The sequence below is a fragment of the Coregonus lavaretus genome (genome assembly GCF_964263955.1).
Source record: "Coregonus lavaretus genome assembly, chromosome: 4".
Taxonomy (NCBI): domain Eukaryota; kingdom Metazoa; phylum Chordata; class Actinopteri; order Salmoniformes; family Salmonidae; genus Coregonus; species Coregonus lavaretus.
The window spans coordinates 60,416,066-60,435,714 of NC_139991.1; the positions used below are offsets into that span (position 1 = coordinate 60,416,066).

Sequence of the window (19,649 nt, forward strand, 5' to 3'; positions counted from 1 at the left end):
CACTCAGGAGGACCCGGGGCGACTTCTTTGGATCTGATAACATCTCACAGCTCACACACACACACACACACACACCTCTTAAGCCTATAATGGGTTAAATGATCTGATAAGGACCGCAGTGCTGTGACGTCTGAGAACGGAAATGATCCTGTTTTACCTTTCATTAACTTTCCCCTCATTCACTCTCACACTCATTCTCACACGCTTCCTCTCATTCTTTCTCCCATTCTTCCTTTCACACGCACTGTCACCTCTCTCTCCTTCTGGGTGTTTCTGCATGATACTGTGTTCTGTTAATGTATTCAGACATTTGATACAGGGTTTTAGGTTTTTATTTTGCTTATATATTATGAACAAATGTTGTGGAACTGTACACTATTCCCCTACCCATTCAAAACAGATCAACACAAACAAATCTCTAAAATATACTTATTTTTTTGTAGAAAACTGTCATGAAGAGCATGTGAAAACAACAGCTGTCAGTGGTGGAAAAAGTACCCAATTGTCATACTTGAGTAAAAGTAAAGATACCTTAATAGAAAAGGACTCAAAGTAAAAGTGAGCCAGACGGCACTATTTTTTATTTATTTTTATTTTTACCGATAGCCAAGGACACAATCAGACATAATTTACAAACGAAGCATGTGTGTTTAGTGAGTCCGCCAGATGAGAGGCAGTAGGGATGACCAGAGATGTTCTCTTGACAAGTGTGTGAATTTGACAATTTTCCTGTACAAAATGTAATGGGTACTTTTGGGTGTCACGGAAAATGTATAGGGTAAAAAGTACATTATTTTCTTTAGGAACGTAGTGAAGTAAAAGTACAAGTTGTCAATCATATAAATAGTAAAGTACAAATACCCCATAAAACTACTTAAGTACTTTACACCACTGTGGATTGTGTATGTGTGCCATTCAGAATGTGAACGGAAAGACAAAGATTTAAGTGCCTTTGAACGAGGTATGGTGGTAGGTGCCAGGCGCACCGGTTTGTGTCAAGAACTGCAATGCTGCTGGGTTTTTCATGCTCAACAGTTTCCCGTGTGTATCAAGAATGGTCCACCACCCAAAGGACATCTAGCCAACTTGACACAACTCAATATTAGGAAGGTGTTCCTAATGTTTGGTATACTCAATGTGTGGTGTTCAGTCAGAACTCCAGATCCCAGCCAGACTCATCGTCTGGGGGCGTGGCCTCGTTGTCATCAGGGAAACAGTCAAAGTTGCCAGTGTCCAGTGGACCCTTCACCTGGGAGAGAGGAGATAGTGCTGAGTGTGTGTGTCTGTGTGGTGTGTGTGTGTGTGTGTGTATGTGTGTGTACATACAGTAGGAGTGAAGGGAGGGGCCAGAGTTGCCTGTCGGAGTCCCTCCCAGTTAAAACCTTCAAACCACCTGGAGACAAACAGGAAACAGTCACCCAGAACCAACCAATCACACCTCTCCTTATAGTATCAAGACGACCTGGGCTGTGTCCGAAATGGCACCCAATTCCCTATAAACTGCACTACCTTTGACCAGAACACTATGAGGCCAATAGGGTACCATTTCAGGTGAAGGCCTGAAAAAAGACAACCTTGACAAAGTCAATTACTGACTCTTAGGCATAGAACTGAGGCGAAATCATATCCGTTGCTTCAGCTGCTCTAGTGAGAATCATGCCTGTATGGTAGCTAAAGAATAAAACTTTATATCAGAAAATATAGCTATTACTGTTCCATGCAGTTCTATTGGTAGGTAGGAACAGTAGTCACCATCACCATGGTAACTCTTACTTGTGTTTTTGGATGTCCTTCACCCTGTTCTTCTGGTTCCCCACCCTCTCAGATGGGTTGTCCCTGGGCAACACACACGCACGCACACACGCACAAACACACACACACACACACACAGTCACATATACACACTGCGCAAGCATCATTTGATGAGTTCTCTATGCTCTGAGTCGTGTGTGTGTAACCTGCAGAGGCGTTTGATGAGGTTGGCAGCACTCTTGGAGATCTTCTTGGGGAACTCCACCATGTCAATTCCTCTCAGGATGATGTTATAGGTCTTCATAGGATCAGAACCAGAGAACGGAGGACTGGTGAAAGAGACGGAGAGAGAGAGGCGGGGGATGCAAGAGAAAGGTCCTCTTAAAATTTTGACCAATAATAAGACTAATAAGACCTCATCTCTGACACACACACACACACGCGCTCACACGCACGCACACACACACACACAGGTGGGTTTACCTGCCGCTGAGCAGTTCGTAGATGAGTATCCCCAGGGACCAGCAGTCAACGGAGACATCATGTCCCTTGCTCAGGATGATTTCTGGGGCCACATACTCTGGAGTCCCACAGAATGTCCACGTCTTTTGACCAAGATCCACCTTCTTAGCAAAGCCAAAATCCACCTGATACACACACACACACACACACATGCACACGCACTCACACACACACCCCCACACACACACACACTACATTGGGAGCATTTCCTGTTTCTGTGTGACTGCAGATTAAGATCATGTGACAGATCATGTGACACTTAGATTGCACACAGGTGGACTTTGTTTAACTAATTATGTGACTTCTGAAGGTAATTGGTTTTACCAGATCTTATTTAGGGGCTTCATAGCAAAGGGGGTAAATACATATGCACGCACCACTTTTCCATGATTTATTTTGTAGAATGTTTTGAAACAAGTTATTTTTTTCATTCCACTTCACCAATTTGGACTATTTTGTGTATGTCCATTACATGAAATCCAAATAAAAATCCATTTAAATTACAGGATGTAATGCAACAAAATAGGAAAAACGCCAAGGGGGATGAATACTTTTGCAAGGCACTGAAGGTGTTTGTTTTTGTCCAGGTGTGAAAGGGCAGTGTGGAGTGCAATAGAGATTGCGTCATCTGTGGATCTGTTGGGGCGGTATGCGAATTGGAGCGAATTGGAGTGGGATGATTTTTTTCATTCCACTTCACCAATTTGGACTATTTTGTGTATGTCCATTACATGAAATCCAAATAAAAATCCATTTAAGTTACAGGTTGTAATGCAACAAAATAGGAAAAACGCCAAGGGGGATGAATACTTTTGCAAGGCACTGAAGGTGTTTGTTTTTGTCCAGGTGCGAAAGGGCAGTGTGGTGTGCAATAGGGATTGCGTCATCTGTGGATCTGTTGGGGCGGTATGCGAATTGGAGCGAATTGGAGTGGGATGAGGGTGTTGATGTGAGCCATGACCAGCCTTTCAAAGCATTTCATGGCTACAGATGTGAGTGCTACAAGGCAGTGGTCATTTAGACAGGTTATCTTGCCATTATTGGGTACAGGGACTATGGTGGTTTGCTTGAAATATGTAGGTATTACAGAATGGGTCAGGGAGAGGTTGAAAATGTCAGTGAAGAAACTTGCCAGCTGGTCAGCGCATGCTCTGAGTATGCGTCCTCGTAATCCGTCTGGATGTTAACCTGTTTAAAGGTCTTACTCACATTGACTATGGAGATCGTGATCATGCAGTCGTCCGGAGCAGCTGGTGCTCTCACATATGGTTCAGTGTTGCTTGCCTCGAAGTGAGCATAGAAGGCATTTAGCTCATCTGGTAGGCTAGCATCACTGGGCAGCTCTCGGCTGGGTTTCCCTTTGTAATCTGTGATAGTTTGCAAGCCCTGCCACATCCGACAAGCATCAGAGCCGGTGAAGTAGGATTCGATCTTAGTCCTGTATTGACGCTTTGTCTGTTAGATGGTTCGTCGGAGGGCATAGCAGGATTTCTAATAAGTGTCTGGATTAGTGTCCCGCTCCTTGAAAGCGGCAGCTCTAGCCTTTAGCTCAGTGCGGATGTTGCCTGTAATCCATGGCTTCTGGTTGGGATATGTACGTACGATTACTGTGGGGACGATGTTGTCAGTGCACTTATTAATGAAGCCGGTGACTGATGTGGCAATAAAATCATCGGCCACCAGGAGCGCCGCCTCTGGATGAGCATTTTCTTGTTTGCTACAGCTATGAAAAATACAGATAAAAACTATCTTGGTAAGTAGTATGGTCTACAGCTTATCATGAGGTATTCTAACTCAGGCGAGCATAACCTCGAGACTTCCTTAATATTAGAGATCGCGCACCAGCTGTTGTTGTCAAAGAGACACACACCACCTCCCCTGATCTTATCAGACTCTGCCGTTCTGTCCTGCCGATGCATAGAAAAACCAGCTAGATGTATATTATCCATGTCCTTGTTCAGCCATGACTTCGAGAAGCATAGTATATTACAGTTCTTAATGTCCTGTTGATAGGATTGTCTCGTACAGAGCTAGTCCAGTTTATTCTCCAGTGATTGCACATTCGGCAATAGAACAGAGGGTAGAGGCGATTAATTGATTTGCCACCGTAGTCTTATCAGGGTGCCTGCGCGCCAGCCTCTATAGCACCGTCTCCTCTTCCTTCGAGTGTCGGGATTGGGGCCTGGTCCATAAAAATCAATATGTCTTTCACCTACGACTCAAATCGAGGTTAGTGATAGCTGTTCTGAAATCCAGTAGCTATTTTCAGTCATAGGAAATGGTTAACATTATGTACAAACAAGTTACAATCAGCGTAAAACCCCCCCACAAAATAGCACAATTGGTCAGGAGCCCGTAAAACGGTCGCTTTCCAATGCCGCTTTCCAATGTAGCGCCATTGTGGTTGAGGTTAAGGGTTGAACCCGAGATGTGGACATGAATCTAGGGTTAGGGTTGTGGTTGAGGGTTAAACTGGGATGTGGACATGACCCTAGGGTTAGGGTTAGGGGATAGCTGGTTAGGCAGTTTGTTTACAGTCAGGTTTTACTTGCAGTTGCTCTAGACGTACACACACCCACCTGTCTCTCAGTAGAGTCCACAGTTCTCCTCCCAGACAGGCCTCCAGTAGCATGTACAGATATTTAGAGTCCCTGAACGTCCGATACAACCTGGACAAGACACACAGCGTCACTGTGTTTGTGTGCGTGTGTGTAACTGATGGTGAAGGGGCTATGTGGTGTGTGTATCTGTGTTTGTGTGTACCTTTAATTAATTATTTAATTAATAATTAATATTAATTAATATGCCATTTAGCAGACGCTTTTATCCAAAGCGACTTACAGCCATGAGTGCATACATTTTTGTGTATGGGTGGTCCCGGGGATCGAACCCACTACCTTGGCGTTACAAGCGCCGTGCTCTACCAGCTGAGCTACAGAGGACCACCTGACGGTGAAGGGGCTGTGTGCATCCATCATGATGTGTCTCTCTGAGAGGATGTGGTCCTGTTGGCTGGTGTCCAGAATGTGACGCTTCTTTAGAACCTTCAGAGCAAACGACCGACTGGTGTCACTATTTAACTGAACCTGAAGACACACACATTATACAAATTAACACACACACACACACACACACACACACACACACACACACACACACACACACACACACACACACACACACACACACACACACACAGACACACACACACAGGCATTACAGACACACACTCATGTAAGCATGCACACATTATATACACACACACTCACACTTACCAGCTCAACGCGACTGAAGCCTCCTAGTCCGAGGGTGCAGATGACATGGATATCAGTAAGAGACACACTGGAGAAAAACCCTGCCTCTGCCTCCAACCTGGATTGACAAGGGGTCAATCAATTGCACAATATCTTTTCAATGTAATTAGCGAGTCTGTATGGTTATATACATCACAAACTGAATTTACTAAACTCAGTTTGGTGAAACAAGAAAGAGTGAGAAAGAGAGTGAGAGTAGAAGATGAGAATTTTAGAGTTGTAGTGACACTTACTTGGCCTTGAGCTCATCACTCTCGTTCTGTCTGCTGTTGACATCATCCAGCCCTCCAATCAGATGCATGAATGACCTGGAACACAACCCCACATCAACCAATGAAGAACCATTCAATTACATGCACACACACACACTCTATCTCCCTCTCTCTCTCTTTCTCTCTATCTCTCTCCTGGGGTCTCTCACTCTCTGTCAACAACCAGACAGGTGACTCCTCCTACTGCTGTCACACTGGCCGTATGAACATCCTCCCTGGAGCGAGAGAAATATTGATTAATTCATTCATTATAAACATAAATATGAAGTAATCTTTATTACCTTCCTTTGCCTAATAGGACTCTACCTAATAGAACTCTGCCTAATAGAACTCTACCTAATAGAACTCTGCCTAATAGAACTCTGCCTAATAGAACTCTGCCTAATAGAACTCTGCCTAATAGAACTCTGCCTAATAGAACTCTACTCTGATTCTTTGAGACTGTATGTTTGTTTATTGGTTTGTTTGGTTGGTTGGTTATGTTAAATACATTTATACATTGTATGTCAGGTTTGTGTTTGCATGTCCATTAAAGCTGCTTGTTGTTGTTTGGTGGTTAGCAGTGCTGTTGTCTCACCCTTTCAGCGCCTGCTCTCCAAACCAGTCCCCACTAGTGAGAGTGGTTAGAAACTCTGGATTCTCATTGGATGATTTCTGCTGTGTGACCTTTACCTGAGGGCAGGCAGGCAGGAGAAACGACACAAAGAAGGGGGAGAGGAGAGGGGAAGAGGAGGTAGAGGAGAGGGGAAGAGGAGGTAGAGGAGAGGGGAAGAGGAGGGAGAGGAGAGGGGAAGAGGAGGGAGAGGAGAGGGGAAGAGGAGGGAGAGGAGAGGGGAAGAGGAGGGAGAGGAGAGGGGAAGAGGAGGTAGAGGAGAGGGGAAGAGGAGGGAGAGGAGAGGGGAAGAGGAGGGAGAGGAGAGGGGAAGAGGAGGGAGAGGAGAGGGGAAGAGGAGGGAGAGGAGAGGGGAAGAGGAGGGAGAGGAGAGGGGAAGAGGAGGGAGAGGAGAGGGGAAGAGGAGGGAGAGGAGAGGGGAAGAGGAGGGAGAGGAGAGGGGAAGAGGAGGGAGAGGAGAGGGGAATAGGAGGTAGAGGAGAGGGGAAGAGGAGGGAGAGGAGAGGGGAAGAGGAGGGAGAGGAGAGGGGAAGAGGAGGGAGAGGAGAGGGGAAGAGGAGGGAGAGGAGAGGGGAATAGGAGGTAGAGGAGAGGGGAAGAGGAGGGAGAGGAGAGGGGAAGAGGAGGGAGAGGAGAGGGGAAGAGGAGGGGTGAGAAGAGGGGAAGAGGTAGGAAGTTATTGGGAGGAAGTCTGTGAATTTAAATGATGATTATTTGTGGTATGTTTTCAATGCATTACTGCATATGTCCACACGGCGGCAGCATGATTGTGATTATATACACTTCAGATCTGCTCTTCCTCCTCCTCCTCATCATCACCTGTCCTTCGCTGATGATGAAGAAGGTGTCTCCTGTGGCACCCTGCCTGATGATGTAATCACCTTCACTGTAGTGAGTCTGAGAAAGAGAGAGATAGAGGAGAGAGTGAGAGTGAGAGTGAGGAGCAGGAAATGACAAAGGAGAGGGAGAACTGCAGAGGACAGCAGAGGAGAAGAGAGAATAGTGGAGAGAGAGACAAAGGGAGAGAGGGTGAGAGACAGAGGGAGGGAGAGAATGGAGGAGAACAGCAGAGGAGAAGAGGGGGGGGGGGGAATATTAAAGTTATTAAACTTGTGTCTCTCAGACAGAAGCACTTTACCACAGCAAGGAGTGTCTGTAAAAGCTGGAAGGCATGTGACTTGTGTCTATGGCAGTATGCAGTTAACATGCATGTGCGCGCACACACACAAACTCTTGAAACTAAGAAACTGCATCTAATCCACACTGACTGTCACCACCATCTGCTCTCTCCATCTGACCATGCCAGTGTGTGTGTGTGCGTGCACTCCTCACCTCCTCCAGAACATCAGCCACCTTACTAAGAATGTCCTCAGGCAACGACTGAAAGGAGGGAACACTGACAGAGAGAAAGCGAGAGAGAACTTGTCATGAATTGTCTAAATCAATTGTGTGAATAATAATTTTGACAGAAGCTAGCAAATATTCTGTGTTTTGTGTCTATTCAACTAGGCTCATAGAAGTCTGCAAAGCTGCATAATGTATGTTTGAAGCAGAAGCTAACTGTGTGTGTGTGTGTCTGTCACCTGCGGATGAACTCCATATACTGGAAGTGTTTGATGAGTCCATTGCTCATCATGATGGTCTGAAACCCCTGTCTGTCTATCACCCACAGCTTAATGTCAGTCAAAGCTGGAGAGCCCTGCCCTGTCCTAACCTTCCCCCACCCCACCCCTCACCTCACCTGCCCTGTCCTAACCTCCCCCCGACCACCCACACAACACATGGTCACTACCTGTCAATCAACTCTGAATAGGTGATGGAGAGAGATAGAGACAAGGTTGAGGAAGAATGAAAGGGGGACATTTTAAATGGAATGCTGTTGACATAGGCTAAAGACGATAGAGGAGCGGAAAGGACGTGGGAGAGATGCTAAAGAAGAAGGAGTGAAAGAGCAGGACTTCATCTTTTCCATCCTATTCACCTCTTTCTATCTCTCTCTCTGCATACCAATAGTTGCCTGACCCCAAATAACATTGTACAGCAAACATTTCACCATTCAGAGAATAAAGCGCAGAAGAGTATAGAGATGTCTGTGTGTGTGTGTGTGTGCGTGCCTGTGTGCCTGTGTGTGTGTGTGTCTTAGCAGCGTAGATCTGACACAACACCTCACCCCAATCACTCAGCCGCAACACACACACATTAGTCTGACACCAAATCTCACCTCAATCCATCAGAATAAACGTTAGTGGCAGAAAGGAGGATGAAGAGATTTCAAAAAAGACTATACAAAATCTGATTTCAATCAAAGGGCTGTGTGTGAGTTCTACCTACAATAGCAGCATGTGTGTTACCTGTAACAGTAGCGGTCCTGGTACAGTTGTAGAGGACGGCCAGTTCTCCAAAGACCTTCCCAGGATCCATGGTGCACAGCTTCTGTCCCCCTTTAGTAACCTCCACCTTCCCCTCTATACACACACACACACACACACACACACACACACACACACACACACACAATTAGATCATACACTCCATTCACTTTGATAAATATCCACAAATGGATAGGAGAGTGTGGGTGTATTATCATGAAAGAGATGGTTGTATTCATCATATGTGTTAATGAAACAGATCATAGGTAATATTAACGCATGCCTTAAAGTGTGAATGAGTGGGGAGTTGGGGAGTTCCGTTCAGTTCAGGAAGGTTTTATGATGTAATTGTTTTTGTGTGTATACATTTGTGCATGTGAATGAGAAACAAAGAGAGGAAAATAATCTGCAATAAAAAGAGAAAGGAGAGATTAACAGATATTTTTTAAGAGGATAGAAGTCAAGGTGTCAGGAATAGATGACTCACAACGCCTGAGAGAGCAAGGTGTGTGTGTGTCTGTGTGTCTTTGTGTGTGATTGACCTGTCTGCCCCTGCTACAGTGAGCTCACTATACTGACCTTATATACAGTATTATCTCTCTCCATCTCCCCTTGACTATTATACCTTCTCACCTCTTTACTTCCTCTCTCACCGTCTCTCCCTCCTCTCTCTCAACCTCACTCCCTCCCTCCCACAATCTCTCTATCCCTCTCTCTTAAAGGCCCAGTGCAGTCAAAACAATTGATTTTCCTGTGTTTATATATATTTTTTCACACTATGAGGTTTGAATAATACTGTGTTTTGGTGGGACAGAGTTTTGGTCTTCCATGGTGACATCTCCATGCTGTAAACTAGTTAATAGACCAATAAGAAAGAGAGTTCCAAACAGACAATAGTCAGTTTTCCCCTCCCCACTCAGGCCACTCCCAGACAGTCCTAATAAGATTATTTGTTAAGAAGCTATTTTTGTTTATTTTTGAAAATTTTAATGGAAAACAATCACAGTAAGGTACTTAATTGTTATCCAGAAATTATTTGATATTGAGATCAAAACAGCTGCATTGGACATTTAACTTATTTTCCCACCTCATCTCTCATCATTAATCTCCCCATCCCCATCCCCATCCCCATCCCCTTAATGTCTCTCACCCTCCAGTACATAGACCAGAGATCCGTTGTCTCCCTCCTGTAGGACACAGCAGCCCTGGGCCAGACGGGTGGGATGCATACAGTCCACTATGGTCTGAATCTACAGAGAGAGAGAGGGGGGGGGGGGGGGGGGGGGGGGCAGAGAGAGACAGAGAAAGAGAGAGAGACGGGGAGACAGAGAGAGAGAGAGAAGTAAATACATTGATATCTATCAACAGACAGTGAGAGTAATACTACAGCAGTATTACAGTAATACTATATAGTCATGGTACCTGTCCCTGCTCCAGGTGTTTCATGAAGTCATTCTCCAGCAGAGCCCTCTGGATCAGCTCTCTAGACCTGTACACAGAGAAAGTGTTTGTGTGTGTGTGTGTTTGTGAGATAGATAGATAGATAGATAGATAGATAGATAGATAGATAGATAGATAGATAGAGAGAGAGAGAGAGAGAGAGAGAGAGAGAGAGAGAGAGAGAGAGAGAGCATGTATGTGTATTTGCATGTGTATGCATGTGTTTGTGTACTTACACCTCGCTCTTGCTGTAGTTGGTGAGTGTGACGTGTGTGAGTTGGGCGGGGTCCAGGGCAGTGGGTTCTGCTGATATTGCCTGTCTCTTAGTCCGCTGTGGCTCATCAGGCACTGGTGGGGATTGCCCGGGTGCTGACGGACACATATTTGGGTTAGGCTTTAGCTCTTTGTTGCATTGGTAGTGCACAGTAATTGTTATATAGTATACAGTGCATTCTGAAAATATTCAGACCCCTTCCCTTTTTCCACATTTTGTTACATTACATTCTTATTCTAAAATGGATTTTAAAAACAAAAAATCCTCATTCATCTACACACAATACCCCATAATGACAAAGTGATAACAGGTTTTTATAAATGTTTGCAAATGTATTAAAAACCAAAAACAGAAATACCTTATTTACATAAGTATTCAGACCCTTTGCTATGAGACTCGAAATTGAGCTCAGGTGCATCCTGTTTCCATTGATCCTCCTTGAGATGTTTCTACAACTTGATTTGAGTGCACCTGTGGTAAATTCAATTGATTGGACATGATTTGGAAAGGCACACACCTGTCTATATAAGATCCCACAGTTGACAGTGCATGTCAGAGCAAAAATCAAGCAATGAGGTCAAAGGAATTGTCTGTAGAGCTCCGAGACAGGATTGTGTCGAGGCACAGATCTGGGAAAGGGTACCAAAATATTTCTGCTGCATTGAAGGTCCCCAAGAACACACTGGCCTCCATCATTCTTAAATGGAAGAAGTTTGGAACCACCAGACTCTTCCTAGAGCTGGCCGCCTGGCCAAACTGAGCAATCGGGGGAGAAGGGCCTTGGTCAGGGAGGTAATAATAATAATAATAATAAGTGACCAAGAACACGATGTTAACTCTGACAGAGCTACAGAGTTCCTCTGTGGAAATGGGAGAACATTCCAGAATGACAACCATCTCTGCAGAACTCCACCAATCTGGCCTTTATGGTAGAGTGGCCAGACGGAAGCCACTCCTCAGTAAAATGCACATGACAGCCCACTTGGAGTTTGCCAAAAGGCACCTAAAGACTCCTCAGACCATGAGAAACAAGATTCTCTGGTCTGATGAAACCAAAATTGAACTCTTTGGCCTGAATGCCAAGTGTCACGTCTGGAGGAAACCTGGCACCATCCCTATGGTGAAGCATGGTGGTGGCAGCATCATGCTGTGGGGATGTTTTTCAGCGGCAGGGGCTGGGAGACTAGTCAGGATCTGGGTTTCTGTATAGCACTTTGTGACATCTGCTGATTTAAAAAGGGCTTTATAAATACATTTGATTGATTTAATTTGATTGAAAGATAAACGGAGCAAAGTACAGAGAGATCCTTGATGAAAACCTGCTCCAGAGCGCTCAGGACCTCAGACTGGGGCGAAGGTCCACCTTCCAACAGGACAACAACCCTAAGCACACAGCCAAGACAACGCAGGAGTGGCTTCGGGACAAGTCTTTGAATATCCTTGAGTGGCCCAGGCAGAGCCAGGACTTGAACCCGATCGAACATCTCTGGAGAGACCTGAAAATAGCTGTGCAGCAACGCTCCCCAACCAACCTGACAGAGCTTGAGAGGATCTGCAGAGAAGAATGGGAGAAACTACCCTAATACAGGTGTGCCAAGCTTGTAGCTTCATACCCAAGAAGACTCGAGGCTGTAATCGCTGCCAATGGTGCTTCAACAAAGTACTGAGTAAAGGGTTTGAATACTTATGTAAATGTGATATTTGCGTTTTTTCTTTTTAATAAATCTGCACAAAAATCCTAAAAACCTGTTTTGCTTTGTTTTGTGTGTAGATTGGTGAAGGGGTAGAAAAAAAAAACAATTTAATCAATTTTAGAATAAGGCTGTAAAGTAACAAAATGTGGAAAAAGTCAAGGGGTCTGAATACTTTCCGATCGCACTTCATGACTAGCTTGGTACGGTTACCTCCTACCTGTGTTCTCAGTGCTCCAAGTGGTCCCTGGGTGTTGTGGAGGGTTGCGGTGTCGGTCCAATTCAGTCTGCAGCTGTCTGATGAGGTCATCTTTAGTGTCCAGCTCCAACTCCAGCTCATCTATCAGAGCGTCTCTCTGACGGAGCTCCTAGATCTTAAGCTGCAGCGCAAACTGCAGGTCCCTCAGTGTACCCATAGCCTTGATATACACACATTGCATGCACACACACACGGGAATGGGGAATAAATAGTTTATTAGGTGAGTTTTGGGGACAGTTCCACCACATGCAAAATCCTTGATTATTCACTGGTTAATCCCATAAACATAAATACATTGAAATATAATAATGATATGCACATACAGGTTACAATCTAATTGAAATATGTAAACACACGTAAACCACTTGCTGATACTTTGGGAACGTCAAGTTTATGCAGTTATTAGAAAAATACATTTGAAGGAGTACAATTTTTTGTCCTACCTCTGTCCAAGCGCTGAGGTCTAGGTGTGAGCGAACAAGAAGCGCGTGCCCGCTCCTCCTGTTAACGATCTATTCACAGTTGTGTGCCGATCTCTAATCTCGTCATGTGTCAATTGATTTATAACTGATGTGAAAAGCGAACAGGATAGGATAATCAAACAGAGACTGCGACGAATGTGAATTAAAACGGTAATTTTAAAGGTGTGGAAACTTCAGATGATGGAGAGAGAAATCAGACACATTCTCCCCATCTGCCGGTTGCGCTCTAGTGAAGATTTATAACCGAACACTCAATGGATAATTTCTACAATAGCCAATAGTGCGGTGCACGTATGCATAAAAGTTTGGATCTTTTTTTCCATAAATATATGGGCGATTAGTTTACAATAATTAAATAATAGCCTTGACACCATGCACATGATCACAGGTTTTACTTGAGATGTTTCAAGCTGAATATGTTGAATAAATAGTCCTATGATTAATAAGATTGATGACACCAGCTAACACGTTTTGGTATTTTTTTGTGTGGGCAAATCCACCTTCTTAGATAGCTGAAAACACAACATTGTAGTCATCAATCGTGACGAATCTCCACATCATGTTTTAAATATCTATCCGTTGCATTCACGGGGAATCTGTGGTCGACAAAACTAGATTTACCTACTAGAATAACCACCATGGCGGCACCCTGCACGGAAAACAAACACAAGCAAGGCACACTGGAATTGTATCCTTTTTACCACATATAAAACGTCAATATAACGTTTATTGACATTAACAACTGTTGATTGTAGGGCCTCTTTGACATTGTATGCATATTTTGATAATTTAAAATGGAAGAGAGTGAACGCGTTCTTGACAGTTCCGCAGTGCTCTGGACGTCCCGTTCCCATCAACTCGCGAAGCGTCCATCGCGCTCCAGTCCCTCTCCCCAGACCGCGAGCCCCGGAAAGGAGGCATCAGCAAGGAGCTTACGGTTTCCGGCAGCACGCTGTCTGTGTGAGTATCTGCTGTATGGTACTACTGTAGGCCTAGACAAGATTGTTGAGTGCTACTGTTTATACTGACCGGTCATGTGAATCCCTCTCCCTCATCTCTTCTTTCACCATCTCCTGTCTTACGTACCTCTCACCGTACCCCATAAGGAGGTGGAGGGCAGATGAGGCCCGTATCCTGCGTGTCTCTGTGGGGTCGTTTATGGACCACCTCTCCCTGGTGATGGAAACCATGGAGTTGTTCGGACCACCTGTGCCTCAGTGACCACTCACGCACTCAGCAGTCTCTGTCTGTTCTACATTGACCTGAGAGAGGAGAACCAAGAGAAGCAGTGTTATGCTGAACATAGGGGGTCTCTCTGGTCGACAGACCCAGCAGAAGCATGCTGTGAACCTCGGTATAGAGCGACATGTCCCACTTTCAATCCTCTGCTATTCAAATAGAAGGAACTGGAACTAGAAACACTGTGATTGCAATCATAGAAAAAGTACCAGTGGTATTTATTAAGACACAGAAATTGTCTTATTTCAGCGATGGATGATTCTTGTTTATATTTGACTATGTATTTAGTTGGTTCATGTTGTATGATTTGTATTAAGGAATAAAAATTGCATTCTCTTACGCCATTGCGACATTTCTGTAGTTGGTTCGTTAGAATGTCATTTAGAGCAGTGGGCCTGCAGGTCCAATAATACTAAGACAAAAAATGACAACTGACACATTTCCATAAAGTAAACATTTATGTTTTACAGTGGAGAAGAGATAAGCAATGAAAGATGACAGTTGAAGTAGGAGTTGTCCTAAAATCTTCACGTAGACAGATCACTAAGGATTTTTGCTCATTGGTTGTTGGCATGAACGAGACAAATTATTTCTGTTACTAGAATATACAGCGACGCTAGTTGATGGTGTAGAATAGGAAGGCAGATTTAAGACAGTGGAATGGAAGAGAGGTGATCAATTGGCCCAAAGAGAGGCGCAGCACACTACTGTTAGGGCAGAGGATATGGGTTCCAAACCCTAGACACTTCTAGATAGCCTCCTGGTAGACCTGAGAAGTGGTATAAGCAATATGACAGAAACTACTGTTTCACTAGAACCACACTGCTTACACAAATCAGATGATTTTTGATGTATTAGGGGCCTTGTGGGAGCGAGCTAGGGTTTAACTTGAGACAGGCCTATGGCGATTGCTCATCTCATGACCTCATTCCATAAAGGTATGACCAGCCTCGACCTATACAGGGATATAGTTGTGTAGTATGGTTAACAAAACAAAAAATGTACAGAACTAAATACAGTATAAAAGAACAGAACGTACTCAGAACTGATGTTGCTGTTGGGTTGAGAGAATGTCAGTGCACACCGTCATTTTCTGATTAAACATATTTCCCTCCACTGCATCTAGTTAGCTTAGCACTCTCTACACAACTGTTTAAAAACAGACAAACTTATGAAATACAACTGATTCAAATATAAATGTCAAAGAAAGGGTCTAGGGGTTGACTGTTTGGCAACATAAGGACTGCTGAAAGGCAGAAAAATAACACATATACTGTATATATAGATCGATAAGACAGATCTGCCGCAGTAATACTTGTCATGAGATGAAAGGCACAGAGCGAGTGGAGTAGGTAAGAGTTGCTCCTAACCAATCCCTCTAATGGTTAAGGATAGGTTCGGGCAAGAGTCATCTGATCCTAGATCTGTAGTTAATGACAACTTCTACCTTGATCACAAACAGATAGACGAACAGTCTATACCTCAGTATAACAGAAAGGATGAAACAATTAAAACAACAACTAAGACATGACAATATTATTAGAAAGTATTATAATAGGAGCATCATGATTGTATTTTCCATAGTATCAACGGTTCTTCCGTCTTATTAAAAAGTGATGCTGTGCAAGTGGGGCTTTCTCCTCTCCTTCCTGTTGGTCAGGTCGCCATGGGAGACAGAGAATTAAGAAAAATGTGTATGGGGTGGGGTGGGGGGTGTCCCCCCGCCTCTGTCCATCGGGTGCATCTCAATAGTCTAAAGTGGATCCTCCCCTGGCCTCCTCTCCTTCATCTGCACTGATGTGAGAACACGGGAAGGCTGTGGGGAGATGGCCTTGGCTTCACCTGTCCCAGTCTTTCACACCAGTGCAGAGGACAAAAAGGAGACAAGGAGGAGGACTACTGAGATGTACCCATGTCCTCCCGGTCCTCTCCTCCATCCAACGTCCGTCCATCGGTCATTGGTTGGTCTCAGCAGGAGCAGCCATCGCTGGAGGAGGGCTGGTCGTCTCTCAGTTTGATCTGGTCTGGGAAGTCATATGTCTCCACCTCAGACTCCTACACACACACAGACAGACAGTGTGCAAAAACAGCAAGTAGAAGAATTGTAAAGAAAAACAATCTTCCTCATTTTGGTGAGACCGATAGGATCTGCTGTACTTAAAACAGATAGTCACATTGGATGGGTTGATTAGGATTCAAACCTTCTCTAAAAACAGCCTAATACATACTCTTAGAGTAGGTACATTTGCAGAGTTTGACAATGACATGAGTTCCAGAGCAGCCTCAGTGAACCAGTCTAACAGGTGTTTCCCAGCCAAGGAGAGAGAGGGGGTGGGGGGGGGTTCTAAACATGTGCTCTGCCTACCAGTGTGTAAGGAGGGCATATTTGGACAGGTGTTCCCTGTGGCTGCTTGAGGCAATATTTTGTGTGTGTGTACCTGTTTGAGGGCGTTGCGGGCGATGGTCTGGAATGCTTGCTCTACGTTGATGGCCTCTTTGGCACTGGTCTCAAAGTAGGGGATGTTGTTCTTACTGGCACACCAGGCCTGGGCACGCTTTGTCGTCACCTAGACAACATAACAGTAACACACCATGATATCATTAACACCACTGTGTCATACACACTTCCTCATAAATGGAACCATCTCTGTAGCCACAACAAACATTTGACAAGGTCTGACTGTACTGCCTACGCTCCACCACCTGACTGTTCTGGCTCTCCAATGGACGGACGCACACACACCTACCTACCTGTCTGTTCTCAAGGTCAATCTTGTTGCCTAGCACCACAAAGGGGAAGTTATCTGGGTCTCTGGGGCTGGCCTGGATCAGGAACTCGTCCCTCCAGCTGTCCAGCGTCTTGAAGGTGTTGGGCGCTGTGACATCATAGACCAGCACGCAGCAGTCAGCCCCACGGTAGAACGCCACACCCAGAGATTGGAACCGCTCCTGCCCCGCCGTGTCCCAGATCTGTCAGGAGAGATATGTTGATTACTATGTTTTTGGCATTTTAGTACTTTGTTGTATCGTTTTCAAAATGTGATTACACTTAGAGGAAGAGAGAGGGAACGAGAGGGTCGGAATGAGTAGGGAAAGAGCGAGGGGGGAATGAGAGAGTAAGATACGATAGATAAGATAGCATTGTATTGTATTGTCTGTTTTCACAGAAATGTGCCTTGCAACATGGGGGGGGGATGAAGGGAGAGATGCGTAAGAGGTCAAAAAGAGAGAACGAGAATAAAACTATATGACTCATTAATCACAGGATGAAATTTGACCAATCTCTGATTCAAACACACTATGACATATCTGGCAGAGGTAAGCACTCATGACTAGGCTAATAATATAGTAGCACACACACACACGAGACCAACCTGCATGGTAACCAGCCTGTCATCCACCATCACCTCCTTGGTGAGGAAGTCAGCTCCTATAGTGGCCTTGTATTGGTTACTGAACCTCTTATTTACATACTGGTTCATCAGAGACGTCTTCCCTACCCTGGGGACACACCAACACACACACTTTACTAAACATTTAGAACTGTAGCGATTTAGGAGAACAGCCAGAGAAGGCCTTGAACCACTGACCCCCTGCACAACTACCTGTGCCATAAAGGTCCTGACTTCTTTACAAAATAAGTGACATCTAGTTGTGTAAACACCATGATCTTCTGGGCCCAGTTTTTCAAAAGTTATCTATCCGGATTTTGGATAGGATGAAATACATAGAAATAGAATGAATAGTACGGGAGTCCCCATTCAAGTCAATGATTAGTCTGTTCTATTCATTTTATTTCTATGCATTTAATCCTCTGATAGGTGGGGTCCAGATAACTTTTGAAAAACTGGGCCCTTGTCACTCACCCAGAGTCTCCGAGGATGATCACCTTCAGCAGCACCTTCTTACGGGAGGCCATCTTTCCCTGGGACTAACGTAATTATGCTGAGAAAAGACAGAGGGGACAACAGTCAACTAAACTAGTTGGACTTGTAGCTGGCATTAGCTAGGTCATTAACAAGACACAGTAGGCTATTGGGTTAATTGTGAAAACAGACACAGGGCTCCAGTGTTATTGACACATTGTTAAAGGGAACTTATTTACACATCATGTGACACAGATTTACGAGTTTACTAGCTAAGAACCTTTAGCAAATTAGCATACCAGCTAGCTAAATATGTAGTAAGATAACTTGTCGACACGATAGTCGATCTAGCTAGAAAGCTTTATACGGCATAGTAAAAATCGAATTAAGTACCACTTACTAAAATGGTGATCTTACCAACTGTATAACACAAAATGTGACATTAACGTTACCAGGCAGGCAGTGTAGCGTATGCTAAAGTTTGCTACCGACTGGTCACACTGCAGTGTCGTCTGCAGACTGTCGAGGAAGAGCTGTCAAACAGCTAACATTAACTAGTTAGCAATTGGCTAGCGGCTCATGCTGTTTGATACCAACCAAGCACGCTGATAATATGCAACAGGATGTGTAAAACAGATGTATCTAGCTAGCTAAACTTATGAATCATCGAAGTACTAACTAGCTAACTATATGGACTGTCACAGAAAACCCAACAAACACAAATGTTCTAGTAGCGAACTAGCTAAAAGTGCCTAGCAAGCAAGCTAACATTAGCTAGCTAGCTACAGATGGTGTAAAAATAAAAAATGTCGACCAGTTAACATTACCTGTTCAATAATCAAACGGCGATAATACGGCACAGGGACAAAATGAACAATTTAGTCCCTTATGTCAGTTTGCCGGGATCTATGTCTATTTTTCCAAATGTGAAAGTGAAAATCCTGACCATCTAGCTAACGTTATCCAGCTTCATAAAACCTAGGTTAGCTAGCTAGCTCAGAACTTCCGCTTTTTGTTATGCTGTTGCTGGCAGAGTCACGAGGGGCTGACGTGTCTCCAAGTCAAAACCAATGAACGCCCTTCACATTTTGCATCAAATAGCTACAGTAGGTATAATGTATTTGTATTCAATGTCTTGACATTCCATGTTTGGAAGAATATGTCAGTCTGACAATGAGCCTTACATGGCAATAAGAATATACTTTATCTGGTAGGTTTGTATCAAAGTTATATAATATTTATCTTTATCTTTAATTACATTTACATTTACATTTACGTCATTTAGCAGACGCTCTTATCCAGAGCGACTTACAAATTGGTGCATTCACCTTATAGCCAGTGATATAACCACTTTACAATATGTTTTTTTTTCTTCTTTCTTTGGAGTGGGGTGAGGGGAGGGTAGAAGGTTTACTTTATCCTATCCCAGGTATTCCTTAAAGAGGTGGGGTTTCAAGTGTCTCCGGAAGGTGGTGAGTGACTCCGCTGTCCTGGCGTCGTGAGGGAGCTTGTTCCACCATTGGGGTGCCAGAGCAGCGAACCGTTTTGACTGGGCT

At 44.3% G+C, this 19,649-nt stretch overlaps 2 protein-coding genes and 1 pseudogene across 3 annotated transcripts; 1 reads left to right on the top strand and 2 right to left on the bottom strand.

The window, feature by feature from the left end:
• Window positions 1–1,150: 1,150 nt before the first annotated feature.
• LOC311127489 (cGMP-dependent protein kinase 1-like) lies at window positions 1,151–12,663 on the bottom strand (annotated as a pseudogene). The gene is made up of 19 exons: window positions 12,468–12,663; window positions 10,519–10,651; window positions 10,265–10,331; window positions 9,993–10,092; window positions 8,825–8,938; window positions 8,057–8,162; window positions 7,806–7,869; window positions 7,293–7,370; window positions 6,438–6,532; window positions 6,010–6,075; window positions 5,822–5,896; window positions 5,550–5,646; window positions 5,221–5,360; window positions 4,823–4,943; window positions 2,236–2,399; window positions 1,959–2,081; window positions 1,774–1,836; window positions 1,327–1,393; window positions 1,151–1,249 (listed from the first exon to the last, which is right to left on the bottom strand). The product of its transcript is annotated as a cGMP-dependent protein kinase 1-like (transcript).
• Window positions 12,664–13,600: 937 nt separating this feature from the next.
• On the top strand, window positions 13,601–14,567 carry lage3 (L antigen family member 3). The gene is made up of 3 exons (XM_084159895.1): window positions 13,601–13,676; window positions 13,820–13,948; window positions 14,095–14,567. Exons 1-3 carry the CDS (start codon window positions 13,627–13,629, stop codon window positions 14,207–14,209), a joined length of 294 nt encoding a protein of 97 aa, XP_084016021.1. The 5' UTR covers window positions 13,601–13,626; the 3' UTR covers window positions 14,210–14,567.
• Window positions 14,568–14,666: 99 nt separating this feature from the next.
• Window positions 14,667–19,112, bottom strand: LOC311127978 (ras-related protein Rab-7a). The gene is made up of 6 exons (XM_084159894.1): window positions 18,921–19,112; window positions 18,094–18,172; window positions 17,602–17,728; window positions 16,979–17,197; window positions 16,666–16,794; window positions 14,667–16,282 (listed from the first exon to the last, which is right to left on the bottom strand). The coding sequence occupies exons 2-6, from the start codon at window positions 18,144–18,146 to the stop codon at window positions 16,196–16,198; spliced, it is 615 nt and encodes a 204-aa protein (XP_084016020.1). The 5' UTR covers window positions 18,147–18,172; window positions 18,921–19,112; the 3' UTR covers window positions 14,667–16,195.
• Between the last annotated feature and the right edge of the window lie 537 nt (window positions 19,113–19,649).